Here is a 13,202-nt window from a genome sequence, read left to right on the forward strand (position 1 = left end):
ATTCTAAATTCTCCCCTCCCTGTGGCCCCCATCCCACGTCCACCCCCTGCAACTGACATGATGTATTTATAACTGACACCTATTTCTGTCTGGTGATCTTCTGAAACCTGGGAAGAGTGCAGAAGGGTCACTGCCTCAGCCTTAAGCACAGAGAGCGAGAGCTTTGTGCCCACAGTTGTTGCTCTCTCCTGATAGGAGCTCCCTGCTGCTGAGACGTTTTGACTGGTAACGGGTCTGAGCCTTCATGTCCCACTGCCCTTCTGCGACACCTGCACTGTTCTGCAGCACAGTTGGAGAAGTCACAGTGCAGACTGTTGCCATTCACAGTAGGTCTCCCTCCAACCCTGATGGAGTAGCAGTATTAAACACCAGCCAGGCAGGCTGGCAGCAAAGTCTTGTGGCTTCTTTTTTGGAAACAGAAGTGCTGAGGGAGGACCAGGCTGACTCCTGTTCTTACCTCTGCCTAAGAGTGGTTCCAAAGAATGTTTATCAATATGGTGATAGGCGCTTTATATATATAAATATAAATATATCTATATAAAAACCAAACCTTAGGTCCGTTGCCTGCTGTTAAGTACTGATGCTGGGGAGTCAGTTGTGCTGACAAATCTCTCATCTCGGTCATGGTGGGATGCCTCAAGCCTGCGTATTTGCTAGTCCTTAGGAGGCCTCATTATTTCTAATGCTGCCCCCAGAATCCCCAGATGCACAAGTTGCTTTTCGTTGTACTCTGTTGTGAGATGGATCTGCCTCCACTTCTTTACTTCTGTGTTAAGAACTCCATACCACCGCTGTGCAGTGGGTATCTCCCCAGCACAACCACTGCGGTGGTCACTCCCTTGCACTCAATTAAACACTCGGCTCTGGTTAAGGTGACATCAGTGTTGGTCACTCTGCTTCTTTGGGGGAGTGTGGGTTGGAAACAGAGGTCTTGAAAGTCTGTTGTGCTTGTCAGGGGCACTCTGGAGTTGTTCTGACTTCCTCTCTCCTTTGGCTCTAGGGATGGCAAGTTACAAACAAAACTAAGCTCTGAAGAGTGATCCTGTTGCATGTTTTATCTTGTAACCTGACTGCGTAATAGCTCCAGCTTCTGTCATCCTCTGTCCTGCAGAAGTCAGTACCTTCTATCCAAGCTGTTCTCCAGCCCGAATGCTGCCTCTGGTATAACAGCTTTCCAAGCTGTTTTCTAGCTGCCCATCTCCCTGATAGCATCGTGTAATCCCTGTCTGTCACTGGCCCCGCTCAGCTGCACCATCCTTTCCTCTGCAGAAGTGTTGCTGCCTCCAAGGGTGAGCTTAAGCTGAACAGGCTGGGGACAGTCGCTAGGTGGCATCACGAGAAGACAAAAAAGCTCCTTCTGAGAGAGGCTTTTTCACTTGGTAAGAGAAAGCTATAGGAGGAGCAGGGTTTTGCAGAGGTTGGGTTTGAGCTTTACCATATTTGTGGCCCTGCAAACAGCATAGGTGGAGCAGCCACTGTATGCCTACAGCAAGGGACTTCTGTGGTGTCAGTACCAACTCTGCTGCTTTCTCCCCTTTCTGAGGAGATTTGACACTTCTTTTCCAATGCCCCCTTCTAGTACCAGCATCAGTACAGCTTCTTTGTGGTCACAGGGGTTTGCAAAGCATTGGTAAGTTGTGGAGCTGAGTCTGGATCTCCTTTATGTTGAGATTACTGTTTTGTCTCTTAATGCTCTGGGTAACTGTCTCCTTTCTCCCACAGCTACTGATCAGTTAGGGCTATTGAGGCATTTTCATGGCTTGACTCTTGTCTTTCTATTATAAAGAGCAGAAGCTGATTCTAGCCACTCCTGTTTAAATTGCTGGGGGACCTGAACCCCATTCAGCCCTTCATCCTTGATAGAAAACTACCTTTGGCACTTTCTCTCTCCTGGAATGGGAATTAAGACCAGGACTGTTAGTCCAGGAAGGCCTTAGAGCAGCTGCCAACTAGTAACAAGTTCAAGCCTTCCACCCGCTCTTGGTGAGTACAACAATGCCCAGGAGGGAAAGAGTTTCCTCAAAATGTTACTAATCTCCACACAGCTAATTACTCCCTCTTTCACTGAGCTGTCTCCAACCTTCTAAGTTCAGCCAATGGCCAGTGATGAGAGCAGGAAGAAAGGCTGTTTGTCATCCAGGTCAGACAACCTCTGTCCGTAGGGTCCTATGTGTAGTTCCCAAGCCATTCCAAATTGCTGTTCTTTACAGGCACTTTCAAAGACATCAGTGTCTTGCAATAGGTGAAGACAGACATCAGTGCCAGAATCAAGCACTCGTAACAGTGCAGCAGGAGGAGGAGGGAGCAAGAGTTTGTCCATCTATAGGTAGTTCCATCTGAGCAGCTCACAGCACAGGAGTGACTTAAGGTCTACATGCTGTTTAGAATGGATTTTGGTGTGTCAGTCATCTGTCAGGCAATTGTGTCCACAGATTGATGATCCCTCCCGCAAACATACATCTGGGCTGTTACACTGCAGGATGCTGTGGCTAAGGATGCTGGGGATTGAAAAGAGACTGGCAATGTGGGTGATGCCCAGCAGGAGAGAACTAATGGGGCCTCATGTAGACCTGAGCATTGAACATTCAAAAGCAAACTGCAGTGTCTCCAGGTGGACAACTAAAAGACTTGGAGTTTTAGCTGGCTTTTGCCCAAGGCTAGTCAAGCAGCACTGTTCATAAGCAAAGATCCACAACGATGTTGTTTGTCTAGACATGCTGCAGTCATGTTCCAGCATCTTATTAAGCTAGGAGCATATGAGCAGGGATAGGCTGTGTCCCAAGTAACGTTTAATGTCATACCAGTCAGAGCAGGTGGAGACAAGCGAGGGAACAGAGCCTGTTGGGCTTTAGCACATCTATTGCTTAAGCCTCTTGGCGCCTTTTGAGCTCTGTCAGACTCTGCTCTGGGCTTTGCTCATTGAACTAACTCAATTTTTAGAAGTTCAGAAAAGAGCTTAAAAAAATGAAGAGAAATCTCTTGCCTGTATCTCTTGAGCCCTTTCAGGCAGTTAATTGGCCTGAGTGTCGTATTCATCCAGAGCTAATGTTATTGAGGCTTGGTTGAATTATTGATGAAGCTTGGCTGGAGCAAGAGACTGCTGAAATAAGAACGACAATTCATCTTTCATAGGGGAACAGCAGCCTCAGGAAGCAAACAGCCAAAAAATTAGGAACAAGCGGCACCAGGTTCAGGGAGAGAAAAGTTCCTTTGATGAAATGGTGGGGGAAGAAGAGGTAGAAGTGTGGACAAGTGTGAAACAGCAGCTCAGGTCTGGCAAGAGAGTCAGACAAAATGGTTAAATATCTTCTCAACAAGTTAAGCACTGAGAAGTTCAGGTGATGCTCCTTCTTGGTTATGTATAGGATGGAGTTAAGTGCTTTCCAAATATGCAAAAGGTGGGGAATTGGAGCGAGGGAATCTCAATCCCAGCACAGTGATGTGTGAAGCAGATGAAGAAGGGGGGGTTGTTACAGATGTTGGGATCCCAGCTTGCAGGCCTGTGGCTGATGGGGTTTGAAGTGCTGGTGGTAAGGGCTGAGGATGCTGCGGGAGGGAGCTGCCCTCTCCTTGGTACTGAACGGGGCCGGCATCTCCAGGGAAGCTGATGCTGTGTGCTGGGGTGAGGGGGAAGATGATGTATGTGGTGACCCTGCATGTGTTTCGTCCCCATTCAGCTGTAATGAGGAGTAACCAGAACCCCACGCTGTCTGGAGCGCATGAATTCCTGTTTAAAGCTCTCCCAGCTGAGCGGTCCCACATCTTAACATCCCTGCTGAGCTCTCGCTGACTGAATTCCAAGGCACAGTGCGTTTGCAATCCCTCAGGAAATCCAAATGGTAAAGAACCATTTCTATCTAAGTCTTGTCCAGCCAATCTTACCACCAACAGGACGAGTTTGATGTAACAGGTCAGGTCGTATGTCAATAGGCAGTAACCTCAGGTGTCCTGAGCCTGCTTTACAGCCTGCAATGCCTCCTGCGTGGAGCCAGGCATAACGTTTTCCATGGATAACAGAGGTATTTTGCAATTGGATATTGTGTACAGTTCTGGTGTCCTCAACATAAAAAGGACATGGAACTGTTGGAACAAGTCCAGAGGAGGCCACGAGGATGATCAGGGGCTGGAGCACCTCCTGTATGGAGACAGGCTGAGAAAGTTGGGGCTGTTCAGCCTGGAGAAGAGAAGGTGCGTGGAGACCTCAGAGCAGCCTTCCAGTGTCTGAAGGGGGCCTACAAGGATGCTGGGGAGGGACTCTTCATCAGGGACTGTAGTGACAGGACAAGGGGTAACGGGTTCAAACTGAAACAGGGGAAGTTTAGATTGGATCTAAGGAAGAAATTCTTTAGTGTGAGGGTGGTGAGGCACTGGAATGGGTTGCCCAGGGAGGTTGTGAATGCTCCATCCTTGGCGGTGTTCAAGGCCAGGTTGGATGAGGCCTTGTGTGCCATGGTTTAGTGTGAGGTGTCCCTGCCCATGGCAGGGGGGTTGGAACTGGATGATCTTAAGGTCCTTTCCAACCCTAACTATTCTATGATTCTATAATAGAAGTGTTTCATAGCAAGTAGTCACTTTTGAAGGAGATTTTTGGTGGCATAACTGAAATGTTTGACTTTGCAGCCTGAAATGACAGTAGGTTTTGAGCACACCACTGAAGCGTTATGCTCACCCTCCCGGGCTCGACAGGCAGAGAAGGCAGCACAGCTCCCCCAGCTCCACGTCCCCTGGGAGCTGTAACAGGCTCGTAGTCGTGCGTGCTCTGGCAGCAGCATCCCTGCGGTACTCCCCTCCTCCTCCTGCCCGCACCTGCTCTGCAGCTCTCAGCAGAGACGAGCATCATCCCACGCTCACGCTGCTTCTTCCTCGGGGCTGTCAGATGAGAGCCGATGCGAAGCCCTGGCTGGAGCAGCCACCTGCATGCTCCTCGGAGGCCCCCGGGGAGCGTGATGCGAGGGAACACTGCAAGCCTGGCCTCATAAATGAGCTGTAATTTCAGGCCCATGAACAAATTGGTTTCCCCTTCCAAGAAGGCTCACAACTGACTATTGCTGTATTTATTGCATTGGTCTTTGCAACTAGGGACTCTTGAGAGCAAAGAGAAAGGGTTCCAGTGACAGGAAAGTAGGAGCATTTGAACCCTTCCTTCAGCTGCAGCTGAGTGTCTCACCTTTGGAAACCACACTTTGTTCTGGAAGCCTGATGTAATTCTGCTACGTGGTGATCTGAACCCAAACCAGGCAACAAATGGGCAAAAGACAGCGAATAAGCAGGCCATAGAGGAAAGCAGTTGAGAAATTACCTCATTCCTTAATGTGGCGTTTGATGCCAGACTTAGTCTTAGCCTTTGTATTCCAGCAATGCCCAGTCTTCACTGCTGTACAAATGCACTGAGAAATGGTCAGGGACCTCTTTCTTGAAAGATAAAACCTCTCCCATTGCATGATGCTTGTGTACCTTTACTCATAGAAAAGATGGAGGTTGGTTTATGTGATTGTGGAAGCATATTCTGCTGTACTTCTGAACCCGCTCTGCACCTCTGCTGAAGCCACGCTACCTGGGGGACAAAGTCCTTGGGTAGCCAGGCCCTTTCCAGTTAGTGTGCACTGAACTTCCTTCTGGAGCATCCCCACCCTTACCAGGCTCCCGTGGATGTGCTGATTTCGGATAGATCTGCCCTCACTGTAAGGTGGTAGAAACCCACTCAGACCGTGTGCAACTCTGGACAGGAGAGAGACTTCTAAAGGGTGAGTCAGAAAACAGAGGGAGATGAAGTGGTAAGAGGAAATCAAGGAAAGAATTGTCAGAAACGTTTATTCCTCCAAGGAAGACCTTCAGCTTCTCCTGCGCAGAGTGATAAGTGTTTAAGTGTTGGCAAAAATAATAATTGGGGCCCTTCTTAAAGGTCAGCCAATGCAACAGGGAACAGCAGGAACGAAGAACAGTCCTGGTGTTAGATGTTGAACTCTTCCCAGTTACTAAAAGAAGCAAATTTTATCACCACAGAGTTGTTTTACTTCCTCTGGAGAAGGAAATGATGCTATAGCCTGCGGTGGAGACATGATCAGCAGCGGTGGTAGCAGAACCAGCAGGGTCTCTGCAAAGGACGCAGGGGGGCAGAGCTTAAGGAGGACAGACTAATGTAGGGGAAGTAGCAGAGGGAATGTGAAGAAGGGAAGGGCACAAAGGAAGATGGAGGAATGTGGAAAAGAGGCATCTAATATTGAAGGATGCTGTAGCAGAGCTTGGAGGGAACCCATTTGGATTTAGAGATCTGGTCCTGCAGTGGGCAGTGGAGTATAAGTGCTTTGATGTGTTCCTGTTCCCATCCCTCCCAGCTGGGAAGGGATCCCCAGGCTACAAGTACAGGTTTTGGCTGTGCTGTGCTCATCAGTAGGGTCACAGGTCTGGTGCTGGCATATCTGGGCAGAAACTCCCTCCAAAGCCAGCCCCCTGAAGAGGTAATAATGATTTTATTACTGCCCTTTAATCCCAGGACAGATTGACTGCAGCCTGGTCACTGTTTACATCCCTGTGGGTCTCCCCAGGAGCTGATCTCTGGCTCAGCACATCATCCCTTTCTGTAGTGAAAGAGCACTGTCGTACTTGTGACCCCATTCGCTCAATGAAGCGTTGTAGAAAACAGCCCATTCAGAAGGCAGAGCTGCAAACAAACCCGTGTTTATTAGAACAAGCAGTTTGGTTAGAGCAGATGGCCCCCAGCATGGAGACCTGGCTGTGCTGCTGCTGCTGTCTGTCTAGCTTTTGGGCTAGTAGACTCACCAGGTTTAGTGCTGCCTCATCACCACCAGGATGGGGTTGATTCTTGCTTGCCTGTCAGCCCAGGCACATCTCACACTCACAGGTACCTGCCCTTCGTTCCTCTTGAGCAACCAAGTGTGCTTTCTCCATTTGCTATCCTCCCACTTGTACCTCTGCTGGAGCAGATCAGCTGCAGGTCATTGGGCAAGTGCCTGTGATTTGTCTGCTTGCTGGAGCCTGGAACTCCACCACCCTCTGTCTCAGCCTCAGGCTGGCTGGGAAGTGTTTGACAGAATCCATTCTAAGGGCTAACCCAGCAGTTCGTATCAGCTAGGGAGATCAGTTTGGAAGGAAACAGCTCGTGTTTCATCTGGAAGTGGAGGGCAGCTCTCAGGAGGCGGTGAGAAACAATGAGGTTACAAAGTATTTAGAGGAAGGTTGGTTTCCAGAAATGGCTGCATTGTCACCTTCCCCACAGGTCTGTGCGAACCTGAAAAGGTTTTCTTCTTTGTATCTTTCAGTGAGGGAATCCACTGTTTCTTTTCAAAAGTGCATGGAAGTGATGGCATCTTTTCCCTCAGGAGCATCGGGGTGGTGTCACTGGCATTAGGAGCTGCATTATTTGCAGGGAAAGCTTCATGCTGCTGTTTCCAGGAACTGTAATGCTGGTAAGCAGTAGAAGCGGGGAACAGGTTTTTCTGCCTTCTGTGTCCTGCCACAGCATCCCTTTGGCCAAATCGCCTCCCTGCGGGGGTTTACATGTGCTAAATTAGGGTAACAATTTACCTTTTGACTGCTGTTTGTTGTTAGGGTCAGAAGAGGACTTGCCCTGAGGCAGTGCTTCTGGAGAAGGGGCCAGTGGTGAGATGGGATCTTAGCTCTGCCTCTGCATCTCACAGGCAGTGATGCCATCCCCAAGTGATGGGGACAATGCAAAGCAGATAGAAGTGTTTAATAGCACCTTCTGCTGGCCTACAGACCAATCCCACTGGTGGCACTTCCTTTTGGGCAAAGGGAGAAGCCTTAACAACTGTAAACCAGAGGTCAGAAATGGTAGGAACTTACTTCAAGCAGCCTGCAGTGAGTACCAACATACCCTGAGCCTTTTTCTGAAGCCTCAGAGCAAAGCAGCTCCGGCTCTGACCAGCCTTTCAGTACCTTGTTTGGCATAAATGTATTAAAGGGAAAACATCTCCAAGTCAGGGTTCACCATGTTGATCTGTACTTCCAGGATAGGTTCAGGTCGTATTGAAACAACACTAGGAACAAAAGCCAGTAACTTCCATCTGGCTTCCAGGTAGTCTTATGTAGGCTTGCAAGACAGATTATGTTGCTGCATAGCTGCAGCCTGTGATCATGTACAAGGAAAGCCACGTATGTTGGCATTCCCCAATGAGATGCATCAATGGATGCAGAGATCCAAATCCGCTGGAGTCTGGAACTCAGGGTCCAAGCCATTATCTGAATACTGGTGGCCAGAACTGTTTTACTTCCTCCCTCCGAATCATCCAGCATTGACCAGAGGTTTGTGCAAGCTGCTGGCCTATTCTATCCAGCATTCTATTCCCCAAAAGAGTTCAGTTTTAACTAGGAGAGGCACAGGTAGTGCCTACAATTTCTCCGAGTGGAGAAACGGCATGTTACTGGAGAGTCCCAGTCCTTTGCTTCCTCAGCCTCTGCAGGTCTGGCACATGGAAAGCCCAGAGGCACTGAAGTATCCCACTCAAGCAGCCAAGTGTTAACAACCTCTCCAAAGTCTAATTTGCCTTTGATATAGACTTAATTGTTTGCGTCACCCACTGGGCTGGGGGAGGGCTATAAAAGGGGCTGCAGCCATTGTCTGAGGCAGAAGAGAGCCCAGGAACAGCTCCCTCTCCCAGTCTCCCTCATTCAGCACAGTAGTCACAGCCTGTGCATCATGCAGCTGGTGGCCAGCCTGGTGTCCGTTCTGCTGCTGGTGTGGAGCGTGAGAGCCACGGCACTGCCTGGAGACGAGAGACTCGCAATACAGAGCACCAGGGTGAGTATAATGCACCCTGGGCAGGAGCTAGGTGAGGTGGGAGCATGCAGGAGCAGGCTGGAGCCAGGGGAGGGGTAATAAGGGCAATTAGGCTTCACCTGATGCAAACTCTTCCACCCCTCTATATTCCAAGGCACTACAGCTTCCTGCACTGCAAAGCTCTGGCTATTAGTACAACTTAGTAGCCAATTTACTTAGGAAAGGTACCAGGGCAGATGACAGAAAGATGCAAAAGTGAAATCTGAGCTCAGAAAAAACTGGCAAGAAGGACAGAGCAGAGAAAATAATATATTGCTTAAAGAGTACAGCGTGAGAGATTAAAACAGTGCTAGGGAGGGAGAGAAAAGATGTGTAATTGGTAAAATGATCAAGGGAGATGATATTTTAAATAGGACTCATGGGAAGGACAAATGTTTAAAAGATGGGTTCAGTACGAAAGTAACAGAGGAATAATAAATGAAGTAATTATATCAGAATAAAATTGCTTTTTCCAGAGTAGTATTCACAAGGGGAGTTATACTGACATAGTTCTGCTAGAATAATTACACTCTGAACCAGCACAGCTCTATGCAGTGGCAGAACTTATTAGAGCAATATAATTATCCTACCAACTGGCAAAACTCTAATATTATCATGGCTATAGCACTATAATAACTTTGTTTGTACTATTGCCCTAAGAGGCTGAAGGGGTAGGAAGCAATAGCATAACAATCACGAGCTGCCTTCTGCTTGCCCTCACCCCGCAGTTTTCTCACCTGCACATTCCTTGCCATCCCTGCTGTTCCTTGGAGCCGTTGTCAGTCACCCCACACTCTGCCAGTCTGGCCCATAGCTGCATCCATAAGGCTGCTGTTGCTTCATTCCCGCAAAGGAGCTACCCGGCGAAGTGAAGGATCCCAGTATTGGTTTCAAAGGCAGTAATTTCTCCTTTGTGTGTATCCACATTGTTTTTTCTGTCTCAGCGTTGGCTGCAGCTCATCCATCAGTGTCTCACTGCTTCAGGAGTGGGCTTACATCCCATTAACAACAAAACTGGCTGCAAGAGAGAAGCGTACACCGTGCGAGGTGCTAGGGCTAGCGCTGTTCTAGCGATCAGGGCTGCTGCAGCTGGCTGGGGTTAACCCTTCTGGGGATAACTGTGACCTTCCAGCTGTACATTCCTGCACTGACAAATCCAGTACGTGAAAAGTGAACTCTGTACAAATCCTAGGTGTTGGGGAAAATAAAACCAAGTTGTAGGGAATAAATGGGTAAATAAGGCTTTGGTAAGAATTAATTCAAGTGTAATGACTCTTCTACACACTGTTGCTTACAAAATGATATAATAGATGTAATGATTCTCTTCAGAGCATTCTGCTAATACTAATTCTGTTAGATACTAATGAACCAATCCCCACAGGCACCACTGCTGTAACTCAGACAAATGGCTTAAGTATGAAAACTATTTGGATTTTACATATAAACAACCATAAAATGCATAGCAATGGGAAACAAAGATCTGTGCATTCAGATGCGCTCTTGGATGTAGTCCAGGGAATCGAGCAGCTACCCCAAGGTGTGCTGTAACCTGTGCTAAGATCTGTAGCTGCTGCTGAAGAGCCCTGATCTCTTGCAGCTCAGGAAGAGCAGGGATGTTAGGAATGGATTGCTGCAGGGGAAGAGCTGCCTAGTTTCACTAACAGCCACGGCCGATCACCCGTAAGGAATACCCCTAAGAGCAGGCTTTCTGCCTTCCGCAGCCCTGAGCCTGAAGCTGCTGGCTCTGCTTGCAGCAGGTTATTTCAAGACACAGTGCTCACAGCTAGGAAGGAAGCTTACAAGATAGCGTGACCCAAGAGGCATCTTTAGCTGGGTTCCCCAGTCCATCCCCTAAAGGCTCAAGTCCTTTATGTACTTGTAGGAATCAGGACAGGCATAAACTGGCTTCTTTCTTCTGCTGCAAATGTATAGTGTTATTTTTCTATGCCTCAGTTTCTCTTGGGGGGAGCAGGGTTGGTTACTAGAGCTAAGAAAGTGGTTAGAAATGATCCATAAACATCCTGGAGCATACAGTAATTGCTGCTGTCTGGATCTGTCCGTCTTTTGAGTCGCTCACCAAGTGATCCTTAAGAGAGTCAGTGAATAAACGCAGCCATCCCAGCAGTAAACATGGCATTTGTGAGGACTGGCATGGAAATGCACTTCAAGATTCCCATATGCATGGGAAACAGGATCTGTTCCTATCAAACCATCTATCCCAGCTTGTCCAGTACCGTGTCTCTGCTAATGAGTCTCAGAGACCCGAGATGCTCAGGCAAGAGGTAATTCCTTAGGTCTGGTGGATGTGAAGTGCAGAGAAACAAGATAACTCACAGCTTGTTACTGGCGGAAATCCCTCAAGCCCAAACCATCCTGCTGTGGGAAAGGGATGGAGCTCAGCAGCCCAGAACTTCAGCCTGCCTTCCCCAAGGTCAGGCTATTGGAATATGGGTTCTTGGTCTTGAAACACAAGCTGCCTGTCCCCACTGCTGGAATAGTTTGCTCCAAATACTAAAGGTATTTATACCAACCCGGCCTTTCCCTTGGTTACATCTCATTATCAGCACTTTACACTGGGGTTGCAGCCCCCGGTGCACTTAATATTGCTGAGGACTTGGTGCCTCTTTCCCAGTGATCCCACAGAGGATGCTGAGCACTGGGAGCAGTGAAGGGAGCGTGGGTTTACAGGAGAGGAGGCAGCCTGGCATTCAGGGATCCAATTAGTGCAGGCAGCGAGGGGTTTTACAGCCAATTCCTGCCTATTTGGTAGCAGCTCTTTTCCAGTTACAACCCACACGTGTGCCTGTCCCCTTCCAGCTGGGAGAGGGGAGGATTGAGCCCGGCAGCCACTGATCCCTCAGCTCCAGCGCAGCTTTGCTGGTGGGAGAAGTGTTATGTCCAAGGACAGGAAGCAGGGAAGCAAGAAGGGACCCCATGGTGGATGTGTGCACCCTGCTACATCCCCATCCTTGATGGCCGTAGGGGCCAGGGCCTCCATCCATCACTTTTCCCTGCCCTCTGCCTGCAGGAACAGAGCACAGTGCGGAAAGACGCCATCCTGAAGATGCTGGCGGGCCTGCTGGACAGCGTGGACGTGGGGCGCGAGGTGGCCTCCCCAGACATGGAAGAGGAGGGCAAGCTGGAGGAGGATCGGGCGGTGCTGGGGCGCCTTGCTCAGCTCTCGCCAAGGGACCGCAAGGCTCCCTGCAAGAACTTCTTCTGGAAAACCTTCACCTCCTGCTAGTGCCGCCCAGGCGGGCCCCACCGGCTCACCTGCCCGCCAACACCTTCCCCTCCCCTCGGCTGCCCCGGCCCCCCGGCTCCCTTCCTTTTCGTCTTCACCCCTCAGAATAAAGCATGGCGCCTCGGGGGCTCGTCTCTGCCTCTCTGTGGGGCTGTTGGGACCCGGTGGAGGTGGCTGCCATCTTGCGGGTGCCCATGGTGGAGGGCGCCATCTTGTGGGGAGCTATGGTGGGCGGCGGCCATTTTGGAGAGGGGCTTCCCGGGGTGAGGGGTGTGTGGTGGGGCTGTGGTGAGGATGGAGGCTCCTGCCCCACCAGGAGCCCCTCGGGGGGAGCAGGGGCACAGCCGTCGTTAAAGGTGCTGCAGCTCAACCTCTGAAGGATCAGGTGGGTGTTTGCATTCCTGCCGTGCCAGGGTGGGTAGGTGAGGCGAGGCGCGGCGCAGGTGCTGGGCAGCAGGGGTTGTGTCCTGAAGGTAAGGTGCCATGTCACCATTTGGAGAGGATGGTTTGGGAATGTGGGAAAGCAATTCCCAGTGCTCCATTCCACGCTGGCTTTGACTTGGGGATGGGTGCGTGAAGCACCCAGTGGTGTTCTTCAGGTGGGGAGCACAGGCATTGTCTGGGGATGTGAGAAGGGAAGGTGTGCTCAGCGCCTTGGCCCTGGTCTTTTGGTTGCCAGCAGGTATCTCCCAACCACTTCCAGGTGCTCTGGGGCTCCATATGCATAGAATTATAGAAACACAGACTGGTTTGGGTTGGAAAGGACCTCAAGATCATCCAGTTCCAGGCACCTGCCATGGGCAGGGATGCCTCACACTAGACCAGGTTGCCCAAGCCCCATCCAGCCTGGCATCTGAAATGGATTGAAATGAACTGTCCGTGCTGCGAGGCTCTGACTGCTCTGGTTTCTTGGTGTTTTGTTCTTCTGCTTAAGAAATCAAAACCATAACACCTGACGTATTTACCTTCTTGGGTGCCATTTGCTCTCTGGAGAGAGGGAGGGTCTGGAGAGGTGTAGTTGGTTTCTTTCTTTTAACTTGCTGAGGAGTATTTTGAACCTTATTCTTAAAACTGATGGGTAGTGTAGAGTTATGAAAGGTAGATGTGTCTGAGTTCAGCACTAAAGGAGACTGCTGAGGCCTTGGTCCCACGTGCTGGCAG

The 13,202-nt window shown here is 49.7% G+C and overlaps 1 protein-coding gene across 1 annotated transcript; it reads left to right on the forward strand.

Moving 5' to 3' along the window:
• Nucleotides 1-8,677: 8,677 nt before the first annotated feature.
• Nucleotides 8,678-12,098, forward strand: LOC308228236 (somatostatin-2-like; the record flags this gene model as incomplete). Its single annotated transcript, XM_080631473.1, has 2 exons — nucleotides 8,678-8,779; nucleotides 11,826-12,098. The coding sequence occupies 2 exons, from the start codon at nucleotides 8,678-8,680 to the stop codon at nucleotides 12,039-12,041; spliced, it is 318 nt and encodes a 105-aa protein (XP_080487599.1). The 3' UTR covers nucleotides 12,042-12,098.
• Nucleotides 12,099-13,202: the final 1,104 nt, after the last annotated feature.

The sequence above is a fragment of the Psittacula echo genome (assembly GCF_963264785.1).
Source record: "Psittacula echo genome assembly, chromosome: 17".
In the NCBI taxonomy this organism is placed as follows: Eukaryota; Metazoa; Chordata; class Aves; order Psittaciformes; family Psittacidae; genus Psittacula; species Psittacula echo.